At 41.5% G+C, this 19608-nt stretch overlaps 1 protein-coding gene across 2 annotated transcripts in view; it reads right to left on the reverse strand.

Annotated features, from left to right (window-relative positions):
- The window catches only part of LOC150089734 (choline O-acetyltransferase-like), a 176286-nt gene that overhangs the window by 105989 nt on the left and 50689 nt on the right, over positions 1 to 19608 (reverse strand). For both annotated transcript variants that reach the window (XM_090389632.1, XM_090389630.1), the window contains exon 2: positions 15505 to 15593. In XM_090389632.1, the coding sequence (XP_090245758.1) occupies positions 15505 to 15593 (89 nt within the window). The remainder of the gene's footprint in view (positions 1 to 15504; positions 15594 to 19608) is intronic.

The following is a 19608-nucleotide window of genomic DNA, read 5'->3' on the forward strand; positions in this document are numbered from 1 at the left end:
CAAGAGAAACAACTTTTCCATTAGCTGTGCTGCTGAATCCTATGGCGGAGTATCACATAGGATTCAGGATTCAATCTTGTGGCACATAAGACTGTGCCACAAGATTTCTGCTGATGACCTCGCCTACACGGTACTGTTTCCATTACTTTTTGAACAACCCTCGTATTGTACATAAATGCACCTTGCAAATCTATTGGTCTCTATTTATTACCATTTATTCTCAAAGTTAAGTTGCCGTTTCAACAATTCGTAATGAAATTATTATGTTCTAATCCGGTTACCATCACCTTCACTTCTCCTTTGCTTGTTTATTTGATTCTTTGCCTGTCGTAAATCATTGTAATTACCTGGAAGTTCTGTCTGATACAAACCATGATTCCTTCACATGAGCTGATGTTCGCGGTCACATACGTAAGTAATTAGCATCGCTTCAGCGAGTCGATTTATAAATTTATTTTTGAGAAAGTTAACTTATATGAATTTTGTTCCAGCCACTCCATCAATCTTACTATGCTTCGATTTAATTACTATTTGACTTGCACATCGACTTTGTTGAGTTATTTTACGTCGATTGTGAAAACTTATATAGTTTCTTTACACTTAGACTTTACTTATGTATCTATATTACTTAGGCTTTACAAGTATTCATCACCATTTTTTTATCAAAAGTAATGAATGAGTGTTTCATACACTTCCATCGAATATCCAAAGTGAACTGGTGTTTCTGTGGAGGTGGTTGTGGACTTCCACAATAGACCGATTTCTCACGAAGTGCAGCCACTATAGCTATGGTGGGCGCTTCTATACATTACGATTGGTATTTCCAAACCATTTCAATGGCTGACAGCCGTCAGTGTAATGCGGTGATAATGGAGACAGCTCTGATCAAGATGACAGTGATTTATGAAGAAAACCGGAAGTCACGTTCAGCCCATAAAGAAGCTGTACAGTGTGTGAAGCACTTTTTTGAAGATGCTTGCCGCAACAGTAGCTAAATCGAAGGCAGACTGGAGGTATTTCAGTCTTTTCCTTAAAATTTAGTAATTTCGAAAATCACAGTTAATAATTATTAACAGATTTAACTGTAATTACAAGTTACAATAAGACACGATTTTTTCATTAAAACAGTATTATCTAATATATATTTTATAGTTTAGTATTGTTATTAGTATTGGAATGGAAAAATGATTCAAGTAAGCCAACGTTTTCTGGGTCTGTCAAAAACAAAAATAAAAATAAAATAGTCATTCATACTTGGATTTGGATTGAGAAAAAGAAAAAGAAATTATTCAATTTCGATTTGAACTTAAGCAAACTTTCCGACTCAACAATAATGACAGACAATTTATTGGAATAATCTACAACACACTAGCCAAAGGTAAACTTCATAAGAACCATCCTTTTGTTACTTTCTAAAGTTCTGTATTTTATTTGTGTCCCTTGGTTCTTCTCTCTTTCCTGCGAGTGAGAGTATACCCACTCATTCATTTTGCTGATCCTCTGCAGCGTCTTCTTTAATCATGCCCTCCGTGACAGTACGGTGATTTCTCCACTTGTCCCTCGTTTGGAGGAGTCTGCGTTCAAGTTTCGTTGCAGCCTGCAGGAATTTAACTTATTCTGGGTTTCCCAGCACATGTCCCCCCACACGTCATGATACAATATGGCTTATGCATTGTGGCCTAATATAGTATAGCCGAAGTTGCTGACGCACATAAAACCCTACAACAGAAAACAGGTCCACCCCTAAGATGCCTGATTACCAAGCTTTGTAGTCTGTATCTTTTGAGCCGCTCTTCATATAAACATCGATTGGTTGCCCCTTCGTTGAATCCAATCTTACTCTGCGATTTAGACCACATGTTTGTAATAATCGATTGTACATTTCGAGCAATTCAGAATTGGTTTGAAGATAATTTTGTTAGTTGGTTCCTTGATTATGTGCTAAGGTATTTTAAGCCATGAGACGTCATTTTGCATATTCCCTGGTCTCTTTGCGTATTTTTCTTCTTAGCTACCCTTGCAAAAGACAATCTTCAACCCTGTACTGAAAAGCCCATAAGAATTACTCCTTATAGACTGGACTAGAACCCGTTGTTACTATCCGCGCGTCACTTCTAATGTTATTCTCGTTTGTTGTGTGTTATGTCTGAACATATACGTGTGCGTGGTTCAGCTTGCATAACATGCATGCTGAACACAGGTAACATAAAAGTTGCTTAACCCATTTTGCTAGTTTTACTTGGATTGTTCAAAAGATGGTCACAAAGCGGATGTTTCAAAAATGAGCTATAGCTATTTACAAGTATTTCATAGGTACGTTCTCCCAAAGTAATCGCCACTCCCCCTATACAACCTCTACTTCAAACGTGCAGGGAGCTTCGAATATCATTGATTTTGTTGAAGAGCCGCGATGGAAAAGATCTACTTCTTGCAATATGGCTTGTGTTTACCGAAAACGTTGACCTCCGAATGGCTTCTTTGTGTCGTGAAACAAATCAAAGTCACAGAGACATATCTCAGAGAATGGGGGAAGGGTACACTCAAGGATTTCCAAAGACAGGTTGGAGTAACGCTTTCAGCGAGCCAGCCACACGATACCTTGTACTGTTGTGCGAGGGTAGCACAATGCACGTATGAGCACTATTTTTTCCACACCTGGTCGAGAAAAGTAGTTCCACGTTCGAATCCCGTCAATGACGCGAAGGATTTTTACGATTCTTTTTTTGGCTGAGTTAGTCGGTTACGTGGTTTTTCTCTCTCTCAGAAATTCGAATTTTTAGTCCAGCAAACAAACAGACAAATCGACCACAGAACACACGCAATTTAGAGACATATTATGTATGACTCAGAATGGTCAGGAGAGGGAATGCAATAGCACAGGCTGTTTGAGCAGACTGGTGTTTAAGCCCTTGACTGCTATATACAGTCGATCTTCCAACCCACACTTGACCAGCGTGGCAGATTATGGTCCATTCCCTCAAAATGACTTGCTGAGGAGGCCTCCATCCTGCGGTGAATTGACAATGGCTGCAGATTTATTATTGTTTATTATGGTCTAAGTCGCTGATGCGCTAAAAACTCAACAACAACAGTTCGTCGTATTGCTCGGCAGAAATGCTTCTTCAGGAATGAGAATAGTACGCGATATTTACAGTTAGCTTGTGGAATAGCATGACCTAGAATGCGGCCATCTCAGTCGCACACAATGATCCTTCAAGCATTCGCTGGTTCTTATCTGACTTTTTTTGGAAGAGGCGAACCCGGTGTCGCCATTTATTGAACTAGTGTATACGTTCTGTCTCTTAAGACTGAGTCTAGATTTCATTTGTGCGATTATTCATCTCAAAAAAGGTGCTGCTCACGTAGTTCAGAGAGCACATGTAATACTCTCTTTCGCTTCGTCCGGAGAAACAACTTTCCAATCCACGTACTCTGCGAAACTGCTGCTAAACAACTGCTCTGTTTCTTTACATCTAGCATAAGCCATGGAGTCCGATTAACCAGCGTGAGTACATGATATGTTGCCTCTACTTTTTCACAACCCTCATACAATACTACGAAACAGAATAGTACTTGAGAATTATTCTGCTCCAGTGGTTAAACTTAAAGAGCAACACCCAAAAGGCGAGACTTAGGTTGTTTGTTTCAGCTGAGCCATCTCACTGACTTCGGCCATCATTTTCCATCTTCATCAAGGAAATCTAATATCTGGTTTGCCGAAATGTCCCTTGTTGTTTAGTATACTTTCCACATCAGTAAACTAAGGGTGGCTTAGAACGGGAGAAAGAAATCGATTCTTATAGATCGTTGATTGAAATCCAAACCGCCCTTTTCATGTATTGGGAACTAACATCCACAATAATCTTAACGACCATTGATCGTTTAGAAACAGTGAAATACGGGGAGAAGGAAACCGAGAAAAGTGGTGGACACTTCCGTTCTATGTGAAACAGAAAAGTTGGGAAATGAAAGTGAGGGTGAATCAAGAAAGATGGTAGAACTATTGCAGGACCATGTTAATAAACTTTCTGAAAAAAATATAAGTTGAGTTATGCCAACAGAGGGGGAAATTAGTAGAAGAATAAACCTTAATCTTGGCCTAAGCACATCCTTAATTCGGAACTGCTGAGAGAAAGGAAACCATTCAGTCAAGAGGCCGCTCTTCACCGTTCGAGAAGTTGGACTGACCAGTTAAGATAACGTTCAAAAAGGTTGAAAGTGTGAATCAAATATTTATAGTGCATAGCAGAGTAAAACCTGCGGGATGTGGCGATCTACCTGCACGTTACCATGAGGCCACTGGAGCTCCAATAAACACCTTACAAACAGAACTATTAAAACCCATCAAAGAATCTGAGATGAAACAGAAGAGCGTTAGAATTCCACGTACAGCAAATTGTCTTTTTAATTCTTTATTATTTTAGATTTCTTCAATGACAAAGTCTTTGTTTTCACCTTCTTTCCTTTAGGGCTTTGATTGATTAGTCAGAATATTTTCGTTCTTTTCGCTACTATTAGCCGAAACTGCGGAGGACGGACCTCAATTTCCACGATTTTCTAGTCGATTGGAGTTGCCTTCATTTTACAAAACGGAATTCGCCTAATGCCGTTTTGTAACTTCGCAATTAAGGTGCACCGTGCTTAGTAGATCGACAAAAAAGAAAAAAAAAAGTAGTGCTAACATTTTGAGGCACTAATGAACTTCGACTCTACCCTGGTGGGAGTGACTCAGACCTGTACGGGTAATTGGAGGATTACGGCAGCGAATAGCGAACTGCCCTATTACCTTAACTGAATCTAGCCGACTGGCCGTAACCATGACAACGGCATTTCAATTTCTTGTTATTTAAGTGGAGGCCGAACAATAGGAAGAGAGAGAGAATAAAGAGAATGAAGAATGTGCACGCCCGTAATTCGACTTGTTTCGTTTATATCTTTCTACTGGGTTGCAATTTTACCAGAAAGCAACCAAATAAACGAAATACTGCTTCGTATCGCCATAACTTATTACGAAAACTGCAGAGACGGATTTGGAAACTGCAATCACCTTGTAGGAAGAGTTTGCTTAGATGCGAACCTTGTGTAATGTATTTCCATCCTAAATGAAAGGAATACTCAATTTTCAGACATCCACATTGAACAACTGCGCTAAGACAATGGGACAAAGGACATTGTTTTTTCCCATAATGATGAGAGGAACCCGGTTGATGTTTGTAACTGCAGTTTCGGAACTTACCATCATTAATAGCTCTTTGCTATTCATCGTACTAATGCGCTCGATATATATTCCGCCTATTAGTACAGACTGAACGCAAATAGGAGAACAGAGAAAACAATACGCGCATTGTTTTCTGTTTATTAGAACAGAATACAAAGGGACATTGAGCTGAAGATCGGAAACAGCAGCTGGATCCAGCCACTGAGACAATTATACAATTATACCCATTGTTTATCTCAAAAATAAACCAGAAATAAACGAACTTTAGAAAAAATTGGCAAATGATTTATCAAAATTCATAAAAAATTACGAAAAGAAATTGAGAAACATTTATCAGAGAAAATGCAGCACCTATCCGAACATATGAAGGCGAATTGCAAATAGGATAGGCTGGAGAAGAAGAAGAAGAAGAATCTCTAGGTCGCGTTAGCTAAATTAGGTCTATCTTATATCTCATGTAAATTATGTTTGTATACTGTGTATTGTCCCGCTTGCAGGATACTTTTTCAGGAACTATGGTTTAGAGATATAAATCATATGATCATAAATGGGCGTTTATGATCATGTGATTTATAAGTCACTAAGTTACAAATGCTACAGTAGGGTACTTAAGTCCTCTGGGTAGTACAGTTGGTAGGATCGCCGTCCTCCCCACATCGGGTGGAAAAGACCCGATTTGATTTGAGTCCCGTCGATAACGAGAGGAATTTTTATGGGCTTTTTTCACAACGTCAATAAGTTAGATAAGTTAGTTGGTCTCGGGTGAGGGTAGTTTTTCTCCCAGAAACTCGTGTTTTTCGTCCAGCTAAAACAGAAAATTGACCTCAGAACACACCCAATTTACAGACAATATACACGGAGTAAAATGGCCTTAATCACTATTTCTCCTAAAACCCAACAAAAACAACAAGGTACTTGATAAACTATGAATCGCACACATCAACGAAATTTGAAGTAGACCATAGGAAAAGAAAGGCGCAAAAATGTCGGGAAAAGTGACATCATATGGCCACCTACAAGTAAAATTTTGCAAACAGAAATAGCAAACAAATCAAAACTTTCTCCACAACCGATATCCAAACACATTTATTGAATACAAAATAAATAAGTTTCTGTTTATGCTCCGAGACGACCACAGGGTCAAAGGAGTTCACAAAGAGAGAGATACAAGAAACTGTACGGTATTTAGTCACGCAGGTTTGAACCACAGTCACTCGAGGCGCGGGTACTTATGTATCCCCCGCACTTGACCACTCGATGCGAGTGGTCAAGTGCGAGGCTGTCCTCTGTGGAACTGAGTTCTGGGGTTTAGCAGCGCGGTCTACTCTTTGCACCATAAAAATCGACAAACATTAGTCGCTTAGATGGCTGTCGTTCAAACGCTAAATCAGTGTAGGAGTACACACCTCTGGTCCAGCTCCCGTGCCGTGGACAGAGGTTGGGAAATCTAGTCCTGGCAATCGTGCCTACGGCTAATTAAGTGGCCAGTTGGACAACACACTCACATAACCCACACCACCCACACCGACTGGTTTTGCAAAGCATCACGAGTACCTAACGCAGATTTGTGGGAACCACAGGAACCACCTAAAATTACATTACGTCCACTTATGTCCACCACACCTTTGATATGAATGTAATTTTTAAATACAGCAAAATTCAAATAAAGATGTATTCCTAGGAGGCCCTTCACAGCCATCAAAATTATCACAGGATATTATGTTTCACAAATGCTGGGATGAATTCCGATGCAGGATACCCCATCACTCTCTTCGATTTGCATTCTGGCTGAGGGCAGATTTTGTTTACAAGTTCTTCTCACTACGTATAATTTTGGTTTAGATCACTGATATCATTTTTAACTGCACGTGTATGATGTGAATATGTCTCAGCTTTTGATCACTCCAAATTTCATCAAGCACGTTCATCACTTCACCATCTATAAAAACATCCGTATAATCCAGTGTATATATAATCTATATAGATCACCATTTACATAATCAGTGCCGCTGTGTAAGGATTCGAATGGATCCTACTCTGAGCCATTACTGAATCTATATGGGACTGAAGTCTAGGAATTGTGGTCAAGATTAAAGAGATACCACGGGCAACAACCGGTGAAGGACTGCCTCAATTCTCTATATTTTGCACATATGTCTCATGGTTTTGTAATTTACACGACCGTTTGAGAAAATAATATCCTTTAATTCGAAACACTTCGGTATTGCACAACTTTCAAGTATGTAAAATAACAAACACTCTTAAGTTCTGTACCTTTCGGGTTAAGCATACATGTGCTCCATGTAACCGCCGGACACACGTCCCTGTCTTAACCTCTGTATGTAAATATCACCCCCAGCTTACTGCTGTCCAGGGGGTGGCTCTTGAGCAGAGAAATAAACCGATTAATAAACAAATAAACTGGATCATTTTAATATAACTTCTCCGTATCCTGTTAGCTCGCGAAATGCGAATATCGTTAATATTATTTTTGTGTGCCATTTTGTAGTGTAACGTGGCTCATTGTATTATTATTTTATCGGCCTCTGTGGGACTTCACTGCATCAACGAGAAGATTAAAGGATATGCCACATTACTAGCTCTGGTTACCGAAGCAGATTGAGGTCTCAAGGAAAGAGCTCTGTGGTTCATGTATAAAGCTGTTTCCCTCGCAATTGTCTCTTAGGGGGGGGGAGCCCAGTCTGGTTTCGCAGACTGGGCTCTCCCAGTTGCAAACAAACTTAGTAAGATCCAAAGACTTTCTTCTTAGAATGATTAGGGTAGAAGATCGTACAACCTCCACCGCAGCTCTACAAGTTATCGCCGGTATGCTACTCCTGGACCTATACATCGATGAGCCAAAACATTATGACCACCTACATAATATGATGTTGGTCCTCCACGTGCAGCCAAAACAGCTCGTACCCAGCTAGGCATGGACGCTGCAAGATTTCAAAATTTGTCTTGTGGTACCAACACGTAACCAGCAGATCCTTTAACTCCTGTAAGGCCCGTGGTTGAGACACCGCAGATCGGAGTTGCTGTTCCAACACAAACCACAGATGCTGGATGGGATTGATGTCTGGGAAATTTCGAGGCCAGGGCAATACCTGGAAGTCTTCCTCATGTTCCGCGAACCAGTCTCGAACAATCCGGGCGGTGTGGCATGGTGCATTATTCTGCTGAAAGACGGCACTGTCACAGGGGAAGACCGTTGCCATGAAATTGTGTACCTGGTCAGCAATGATGTTTAAGTGTGTGTGTGTTGGGTTGCCTGAGCGGAGCCCGGAGTTTTCCCCATTCGCCGCTTCATTTCTTCTTGTATTATGGTATCTCCCTTCCGGCCATTCTTCTGTGTGTAGTGGCAGGATCGGCAACCTAGCAGATCGGGGGGGGGGGACACCGAGTCGCCGCCTCCACCCCCAACCCTGCCACGTGAAGGCGTGCCGGGTTCTACTATCGTCATGTTCAGCACTCCTAAAGAACTTTAGGAGTGCTCAAGGTAGAGGAAGGAGAAGGAGGGGGACAGAAAGGGGCAGGTCTAAGGGAAGATCGGCTCTAGTTAGAAGGAATAAGTGTTAAGCAAGTAGAAAAGTTTCCTCCTCTCATGATGGTGGGGAAGTAGGGGGACAGATGAGATTTCGTGTTGTTGTCGTTTAATTATTGTCCATAGGCATGCCGCGTTTTATTATCATCTTCTGAGCACTCCTAGAGAACCTTTGGAGGGTTCAAATTAGAGGAAGGAGAAGGAGGGGGGATAGAAAGGGGACAGATCTATGGGAAGATCTGCCCTAGATAGAAGAAATAAGTGTTAAGCAAGTAGAAAGATACCCCCACGCAGGATGGTGGGAAAGTAGGAGAAAGGTGAGTTTTGATGTTGTCCTCGCTTAATTATTGTGCATGAATTGGCGATTGTCAGGTCCAGTTCAGGCGTCCTCTTTCTAATAGCCTCTCTTCTTTTGAAGGCCTTGGTGGCAAATGTGTTAAAGGCCTTGAAGTTACTTTCTGTTGTAATCAGGTTTTCTTTATTCATTGGCGGTATGGCATCCACCAAAGAGGAGAGAGCTCCTGTCTGAGGTCTTGATAGTAATAACATTCATCGAGGATGTGGTCAGCTGTTTTTATTTCACCGCAACGGCAGTGCGATGCTTGAGCCAGTTCTAGTTGGTGCAGTTTGGCATTTATGCTACCATGTCCGGTCATAAGGAGTGTTTCATGTAGGCCTGGTGCCATCCATAGCTTTTCTTTCTTGGTCAATTCTCTTGCTTCCGGGATGTAATGCCTAGTCATATCCCCAACTTCAGCAGTCGACCAGATTTCCTGCCATCTCTCCTTCAGTTTATTTCTTATACTTGATAGTTCCTCTTTCTTTTCTGCTTGTAGGTTGATGGTGATGTCATCCAAGGTGGTGGGTATATTCTTTCTTAGCCCGTATTTAAGATACCGATATTGTATTTCCAGATAGGCTGACATCTTCCCAAGCAGTGCCTATAGGGCCATAGTAGAATTTGTCCGGCAGGCTCTTTTGGTCTTGGCGCATTATAGCCTAAGTTGCTAATGCGCCAATAAAACCCAAATCAAATCAAATCCGGCAGGCTCTGGACATAGTTAGTAGAGCTAGCCGTTGTACTTGATTCAGCTACTTAATCAGAGCCACCTTGTTAAATCTATATCCCCAAGCCCCGGCACCGTAGAAGAGAGAGAGAGAGAGAGAGAGGGAGAGAGTTGTGAGAAAGATGCAATTGTAATAGAGCCTTAGTGTGTGAGCTTTATGGCCCCACTCTCGTCTGGTTTTCTGTTTTTTAGCAAACAAGAAGGTTTTGGTTTTTTTTTTATATATTTGACATGAGGGAGGATGCTGAGTGTCTCATCTTCTATTATTCCCAAGTATCTGTTTGTTTGGGTATACTTGGTCCTTTGATCCATATATTTAATTGCTGGTGGTCGCTCCCTGTCAAGCTGTCCTTTGATGAGCATTTGTGCTGCTGTCTTCTTTGTCGACACCTTTAGTTTGTTATTTTCTGTCCATGCAGCGAGTTCCTTAAGAATTAAGTTTGTCCTGTTCTCAATTTCTTTCCTAGAGTTACCAGCCGTGAGCATGGTGAGATCATCTGCGTAGGCAATGAAGGTAGATGTTTGAAAGGTTTTTCCCAGCAAGGAGTCGAACACCAGGTTCCAGCATAAGGGGCCCAATATCGAACCCTGTGGGCAGCCCCTTGTGACTTTCCTCCTGATTTCATGAACTCCACTTCTCACCGTAACTTCGCGGTCTTTAAAATAGTCAGGCAGCAGGGAGTAGAGGGGGGTGCAGAGATCTCGGCCTCCCTGAACCTCGCTCGCGAGGGCACTTTGCCACCATAGTGTGTCAAAGGCCCCCGCGAAGTCCATAAAGAGAGCAAAGAGGTATTTGCTTTCGGTGTTGTCTCTGGTTGCTATTAATTCAGTGATTGCATCCTTAGTGCCACCTCTGAGGATGAAGCTATATTGTTGTGGCGAGTAAAGGCCTTTTGATTTGTATGCTTCAATCAATCTGGTCGCGATGACTTTCACTAGGTTCTTTCTCAAAACGGAAGGAGGGCGATCGGCCGGTAGGATGTGGGATCCTGTTCTGACTTGTCTGGTCCTTTCAAAATAATTTTTAGATTGGCTAGTTTCCAAGTCCTTGGGAAGGTTCCAGCAAGGAGGCAGGAGTTAAGGGTCCCATGAATAGCTTGGGTTTAGGTAGGTGGTAGAAATCAGAGTGCCCTGCACACGGATGACTGGACCCAGGATATCCCAGCAAAAATTCGCCGAAAGCATGACACCGCCGCCACCGGCTTTTTTTCGTCCCCCGGGCATCCAGGCACCATCACTTCCCCAGATGAACGAAGCACACATACCCGGCCGTCCATATGGTGAAACCAAATACCAACTATTATATTTAGGCCACCCGATTAATTAAATTCATCTGCCGTGCTGTGTCTTATGTCTGTTAATTGCGTGTGTTCTATGGTCGATTTGTCTGTTTGCTGGACGAAAAACCCCAGTTTCCCGGGAAAAAACCTTGCTATCTACGGTTGAGCCGACTAACTCAGCCACGGAGTGAAAAAAAAGCCCATTAAAGTTCCTCGCGTCATTGACGGGATTCGAATCTGGGCCTTTTCCACCCGGCGTGGGGAGGACGGTGACGATACTACTGTGCTACACGCGTAGACGCCATATGGTGCGACCTTCTTCCAATCACTCAAGGTCCAGTTTCGATGCTGGCGTGCCCATTGTAGGCGCTGTCGCCGGTGAACCGTGGTTAGCATGGGCACTCGGAGCAGCCTGCGGCTACGCAGCCCCATTTTCAGCAGGGTTCGATGTACTGTGTGTTGTGACACATTACTCCTGTTACCAGCATTCTAAATACCGGCGATTTGCCACAGTCGCCCTTCTGTTGCCACGTACCGTCCGGGAGAGCCTTCGCTCATCTCGAGCATCGATGAGCCGTGGTCGTCCAAAACCGCGCCGGCGGTTCGTGGGTTCCCCCTCCTCGGACCACTTTTGGTAGGTACTAACCACGGCTGACCGTGAGCATCCTGTCAGCCGTGCCGTTTCGGATATGCTCTGACCCAGTCTTATGGACATTACAATTTGGCCTTTGTCAAACTCGCTTAAGTCCGCTGCCTTGTTCTCCAGATAGGAATCTGAAGAACAAGAGTAATACTGATTAACGGAGATCAGTATCAGGTGTTTTTTATACCGTGTCCTGACCCGCGCACGCGCCGTAATTCATCTGCATTTGCTTCGATTTGCATAGCGACTCGTTGGTCATAATGTCTCATCGGTGTACACCGCCTTCCTTGAATTGACACACAGCTTACGTCAACATCAACCAGTGGAATTTATAGGGCTCACTACCACTTCCTAATCAGGAAATCAAGACAGAAAAGAAGAGACTATGGATCGAAGTACACAAACTTTCGCAAACTCGGTGGACTCTTAGTAATAAAGGGGAGATCACCCGTAACTTCATTCATGAGACAAGCTTCTTCACTACCAGCACTTGACCTGGCTAGCCCCTAACTTGGAAACCACCTACATTATAACTGGCCACGGTTCAGTTAGGGACAAGTTAAAATATGTGAGACTGGACGATAATGATAAGTGTTTTTACGGCGAGTCAGAGGATTGGATTCATCTCATGCATGCAGAACTGTAATATTTATCTTGATCTCAGAAACCAACTTCGACTGTCTGCCAATCTTAATTCGCTTTAGCCTTACCACAACCTCATAAAAAGTAGAGAGGCGTTCATTGCCCTCCTTGACTTCAACCGAAATCTTTTAAAGAGGAATTTTGTATTTAAACGTATTTAAAATCAAAATTCATTATGTATCTTCATGTCTCTGTAAACCTCTGGCGTATTGACTTTGACGGTAAATACTGTTCGAATTGGATCCTTCAAACACTAAAGAGTTGAATAATATCAAATGATTGTTTACTACGTTACTAATCGGATAATACACAAAGGAATGCTGATTTAAAATTCAATTGGATGTATTTTTTGGTTACTCTGTTAATTTTCAGAACGTATATATTTAATTCCCTAAAGTACTAGCGATTACCTTCAAAAGCAGGATGCTCGAATTTGATATTTGCCTTAATTAATTTGATGCAGAGAGTATTCTCTTCTCCTGCCCGGTTTCGCATTGTGCAGGTTATCAGAATGTAAACAAGAATATAAGGTAAATACTAAGCTGCTGCTATTGCAATCGAATTAAATAGTTAAACAGTCCTCTAGAATGGGAAAGCACGGTGGATTTTCTGCCTGATGAGACTCATGCAGAGGATTAGCTGTAAAGCGGTCGTTGGAATGTGAATCTTTGACATTTCAGTTTCAAAATCGCATAGTTCGAGCGAGAGATTAAGAAAGCATTTTGAAGTATACGTTTATGACAGAAGGATTCGAGAGTTCCATGGTTTCCCTAGCTTTTCCCATCTAGATTATTCTCTGGATGCAGAATAAATACAAGCTGAAAGTTTTATTTGCAATGTACGCCTTTAGAGGAAGTTAACCAACTAGCAAAATTGCCAGAGGGTAGCCACGTTGAGAGGCTACTCGATGTCGAAAAAACTAAAGGAGAAATCAACTTTACGATCTGCCATCGTCCGAATGATCAAATTAAAGAAACATCAGACTCAAAGGGAGATCAAACGATGCAACTGGTTTCCTTACAAAGTGAAAAGGCTTCGACATATCTTATGATCCAGTATAAATACACTGCTTTTCACAATAATTTTGCATAACAGTTATACTATTAAATAAAATTATTATGCTCCCATCCATTCATGTTTGGAAGTGTCATTACATTTCTAGATGTTTCTCTTTCAAGCTTATTTGAACCGATCTGGATGTAGTTTGTAATTTGGCTTTGAAGAAACAAATGAAGCAACTGAACCAGTTTTCGCTCTTCAAGAAAATCACAAAAAAAAGCGAGAAAATTAGCAGAAAGGAGGTCCGTTTCTCATCGATCCAAATTATGGCCACCAGTATCGTATCAAGCTGTTTTCTCTAAAACAAGATGTAACACTTCGCCTGGTTGTCGTCATGGACGCTTTTCCTATAGTCAAAAGTGACAGCTTCCCAGAGCCAATGCATAACAGGGGACACATAACTCGAGGCCATTAACGCAATATGCAACGGACAAATGTGAGTGCTGAAGTGGACACATTAAACTGCGTTGACTGCAAGATGTTATTGAAATATTGCTAGCTGGAAGGCTAGTCGATTCCAAATGAACTCTATCTATACGTAAAAGAGAAGCAGAAAAAAATAGAGAGAAACACATTGTGTACTGTACGTGCTTATGCAGCTTAAAATAATTGCGAATGGTCTGCTGTTTGAAAAGATGAATTGTTTTTTTTTTTACACCCCTTATTTTAGAGAAAAGCGGAAAAATCCGCTTGCAGTGGCGCCAAGAACATCATCGTTGGACAACAGTGGAACAATGGAAGCAAATGATGCGGTCAGAGGAATCACAATACACTTTGTTTTGCACTGATGGTAGGCAGAGAGTGTGGTGAGAGCCTCACGAAGCAATGGGCCCTGCTTGCCTGTTAAGACAACCCAAGCAGCTGAGGTGATATTATTGTACGGGGAATGTTTTCTTGGCACGGACCGGGTCCGTTGATACCGGTGGAAGATCAAATGTCGTTCAAGGAGTACCTGAATTTTGCATCAGATCTGCTGCACCATGCAATGTTACACTTCTGTCCCGAAGGTGATGTCCACTTTATGGATGACAATGCAATAGCGCATCGTGCCAGAATGGTTCGGAGAATACAACACACGGATTTCTACCATATTTCCTGACTCCCAAGTTCATCTGATCTCACTGTCGTTGTGAAATATGCTGGAGAGAGCTATTCGGCAATGAAGCCCTCTTCCTTCTCGCATCTACGCGATATTATACTGGAAGAATGGTTACAATTAGACCAAAACGCAAAATGTTTGGATTTATGGAGTCTCAGAGGAGGTAGCAAGGATTGCCACTGAGGAAACCGCTATTTTCATTCCGCAAAATAGATAATTTCTTAAAGATATTCAGTCAACAGACACAATGTACAAGGTATGATGAGCTAAAGTTGTCTTTTGCCCTGACCTAAGACAATTCAAGACGTCCACGATATTGTAACAATAAAGGTTTAGATAAACTGGTTCTTAGTTCATTATCATTATTCCTGCAAGGTTACTATAATTTCACCATTATTCCTGCATTGTTTTCCAAGAGTAAAATATCCATAATTATCCTACAACTTCGCCTCTGTATTCATGAGAGATAATAGCAGGCTATACCACATCAATCAGTCATCTAGGACCATCATTGGCAACTATTGAACATTCCTATGAAACTGATAATGATGTTATGCGCATTATATATCCATCTGCTAGCTGAAGCTCTTTTTAAGTCATTCTAATCATCTTCAGCAGAAAAACTTCTCGACCTCTAAATAATTAAGAGTACATTCCGCGCACCAATTCTTTTGGACAAGCAATTGTCCTATTTGTTGCTGTGGGATACCCTTAATTGCCTTTTGTAGCGCAGTTCTAATGTAAAAAGAAAAATATTGCAAAAGAATATCATACTGTTCACTTCTTTCTTTCTTTCTTCTCGGTGCAAAGATTTTATCGAGCACAAAAAGAGGGTGCTGACATGAACTCTCATAGGTCAGCACCCTCTCTGTAAAACAACAAATTGTCTGGGAGGCTCTAACAAGAAATACAACAACAGTACAGTCAATTGGCAGAGCGCCATCCTCACCTGTGTTTCTCCCTCCGCCGTTTTGGTAGATGTCATGATTGACCTGGATGTTCCGACCCGCTTCCACCGCTTTCGCACACTTTGTCGGCCTGCAAGAGAATTCAGAGTTACAATTGGTTGATTGAAGAAGAAAGAAAAGTGAAAAACCAGTATTTAAGTTATTATTGCATTGTATATAATACATACTCTATCATAATGATGTTGATGTTGATAAAGAGAAAAACCGAATGCGATTTTTACATTAAGGAAAAGTTTGGTAACACGGGTCAATTGTAACACTTCACGCCTGCGCGACACGCTAGAGTAGCCAAGGGATATTTCAGCAATGCACCATATTATAAAGTGTGGACAGCAAGGATTTTGCTTTCAATCGCGTGTGCGTTGCATGTTATGGTGTTTTATCAACGACAAAATAAATTTCTCTATCCTTGGACTTCTTTTTTATCGATGTATTGCGGACATAAGTCTATTAGGTTACTATTGCATTAAAAATATCGAACTTTTTCTTCTTCTAGTACATAGAAATTTTAATTTATTTTATTTTGTGGTTTTGGCAAATTGAAATTTAACATTTCAAAATGCGGTATTCATTAAGCAATAGAATTTTGCATGGCAACCCTTTTAAACAAGTATTTATTGGGTAACTCACATTGTACAATACTTTCTTTCGGTATCCGTGCAGTGCTTTTCTCCATTACGAATCAGATGACGAATGGTGTCGGATAATAAGGCTCATTTTCTCGTAGGAACAAATGTTATAAATTAAAGTTAGGTTCTTGTGGACCAAGAGAAAACACTCGTAAGACACTGGAACACCGTTCAGGTTTGTAATTCGCATCGCAATGTTACGAATACGCACTAACTGCGTATTATCCTGACGAGCCTTCAGTTTCGTGCAATTTTCCATTTAGATCCCTAAGCAAGAACCAGATATCCAATATTCCAGTTATTTTCAAAAAGGCCGTATTAAAAATTGTATAATATAATAGAAATACTTATACATCACGTTCGTGTATGTAATTAGTTTATTGGAAAATAAATGATCGAAATACACAATATATTCCGACACGTATCGCAATTCAGTAAGCTAATTGATTATCCCGTTCAGGGATTGGCATTTACGCTTAGATATCCTCAAGTAGATCCACCATAGCAGACATATTCCATAGACTATGGGCAGTACTTTGAACAGTAGAGAAAGAATATCATCTCAAACCAGAATATTGCCCACCTGTAATGCAGTCCACTCGAATCAATTCTCCTGGTACACCCGAATATGCACTAATGGCTCTAACATAGACATTAAAGTTCTCACATTGTATTTTCAAAACTTCCCTTAGAATACAGGGATTCCATAGCAGAATTATATGCAATTATCTTAGCATTGGACTATGGCTAGAAACTTTCTTCCCCGCAAATTTTAATATATACAGACTCTCTGAGTTCAATTCATGCATTTCAGTATGAATATTGTTCTGTTCATCCACTCTTAAAGAAAATATTTTGTAGTGGCTATTACAACACTGATATATAACAACAAATTTCCAAGCCCCTCCCCCCAGATAACATCAAGAGCAGAAATTTACGTGGTGTCAAGAACGTTGTATTTGGGCTGATCACGAGTAGAATAAGGTGTGGTAGTCCGAAGAATCAAGATCCCTTTTGAATTTGCACGGTGCTATGCAATAGTGGATATATGCGACAATGACAATAGATCATCCCGACCTGGAAGATTCAAAGGGTTCAAGCTTCTGGTGGCGGCGGTAGCATTGTCTGAGGAACGTGTTATTGATTTAGATTCTTCTGCGTGACATAAAAGTTCCTTCCGTCCAGATCAGAATCGAAACCAGGCCTTTTACATACGATACAGGAGATGAAAAAGAAGAAAACGGTCGCAGTCATTGTGCTAGCCACTTGGGCTTGAAGGCTTTATTGGATTATTTCTGTAGCTAGCCAGGATATGGCGCAGTTAAATTACACGTTCTTGAATATATAACCCTATGATTCAAACAATAGCAACTTGATCAGTGTGACGTCCCGACCCATAAAGTCATCGGATGATGGACTGATGGCTCTTAAGAAAATTCTTTCTTTTCGATTTTTATGTCTCTTAAAACGAACTCAGCTTCCATCAGGTCTTATCAAAAAGTGATTAGTTGAACGTGTTCCAGGTGACATCAACCATGGCTTTCTCATGTTCTGCCTGAAACTTGTAAAATTTCTCTCATCTCAAAGCTCAGAGGAAGTGCCCATTTTCCTGTTTTTCTGCAATTCAAACACTGACGTCTTTCGCAGGTCGCACCCGACCAGTTTTTCCGATGAATCCTCCTTCCATAATAACGGATACCTTTTGTACCTGTTAGAAGCGGCGTGTTGTGTAGAACACCGAAATGATGGGTTACTATGGGAACGAACGTAGTGGTTTATTTGGAAGCGCGTATGCTCGACCAGTAGCGTCCTTCTTCCCGCTGACCCAGCGGATATTGGGTGGTTGTTGGCATTGTCAGATGGTGGTCTTTGTCGTTTGTAAAACACGGTAACGTTATTAAAAAGTCGATCCCCCGTGCTCCTCATCTGTACCTTCGCCGTATCAGACTATCAAAGCGAGTATATTTGGTTGCTTGTTCCGGGCAATTGTGTGCACCAACCTGCCTTCAAGTAGTCGCTACCGTTCTAATGTCGGGAGTAATAAATTAGCTTCCATCAACCGATCGCTCTGAAACACGACCATTTCACTCCCCCGTCCCCTCCCTCCATCCCATCCAAGCCAGTTCCGTATTTCTCTACAACAACAAGGGAAGCGATATCCGTCCTTTCCCCCATCTTCCCACGTACACTCGTGCAACTCGTTGGCGGTCGGAGTTGCTCCTTGGAGACCTGGTACTTAATCACGGACGGCAGGGGAAACGTACGAAGGGAGGAGGTGGAGGGAGAAGGGGGAGGATAGGAGGGAGAACGCTACCCGCTCCAAGCCACGTCCGTACCTAATCTTCGTCTCCTATCGGAACTAACAAGCGGGCCCGCAGCACCAAAGGGAGGATATTGCGGCGGCGCGTTTGGGAATGACTCCATTCACTTGCAGATTCACGCAGCTGGAGGCTGAGGGCTATTTCGGCAAAGCGCGCTCACCCTCCTTTGCTAGTTCCCTACGGTTACCAGGAAAGCGGCTTCCTACAAGCAGCGTATTACGCACCATTCGAATAGGGAAAGTTTAATAAACTTGTACCTTCGCATTAGTTGCGAAAATCGGATACAGTTCTTGCCAGTAGCGCCACGTTGTGGCTGAAATCTGCGTTGCTATCTTATTATGATTCTCGTAGTTTATGCAGGTGGAAGGAGGGCTGTTTTCGTGAACAGCCCCTTACTTTTAAAAAGGGAACACGAAAACGAAGGCATTTATTTCTGTTGTGCATATTATTAAAGACGAGTAGAACGACTGGTAGAGAGAGAGAAAAACAGAGAATGCGATGAATTCGCATAACCTACATTAGAAAAGGTGCCTATCGATCTTCAGTTCTACCTTCTGTACCTTGTACAGCGGGTGGCATCTGAATGAGTAATCATTTTCCAATGCTCCAGCGAATATGTGCAGTTACATGAAACATAACGGTCGGCCATTACTCGGTGGTCATATTGACAACCAGTTGCTCCTCAGTTCTTAGTCTCTGCGCTCTCCCTCATTAAGAAGAGATAAGAAAGGTCAAACAATAAAATTTTTCTTCCTCGAAGCTGCAAATTGCTCTCTTAATGCGTGCGATTTATAAATTCCCCGGTACATTAGACGGTGCCGTAAAAAGTAGATTATTATAACGCCATCGATCGTTAGTATGCAAAGAACTATTTTGGAAATTTTAGAAGTAAGAACACTTGCATGTAACGACATTAAGGAGTCCGAAATTAGTATTATATCTTTAAACTAGTTAATGGCGTTTGTGTAAAAGTTCATAAATAGAAAACGCTAATGAGAAGATAAAAAAAAGATTTCTTAAAGTATTTTGTCACCAGGCATATCAACATGACGTGGTTGGTGACACTGGATAAAGAATCCCTATAAACTTGCAGCCATTATCAACCCACTGCAGGATGGAAGCCTCCTCAACAATT

Source organism: Mastigoproctus giganteus, chromosome 2, assembly GCF_048544385.1.
Source record: "Mastigoproctus giganteus isolate SK-2022 chromosome 2, ASM4854438v1, whole genome shotgun sequence".
Lineage (NCBI taxonomy): Eukaryota > Metazoa > Arthropoda > Arachnida > Uropygi > Thelyphonidae > Mastigoproctus > Mastigoproctus giganteus.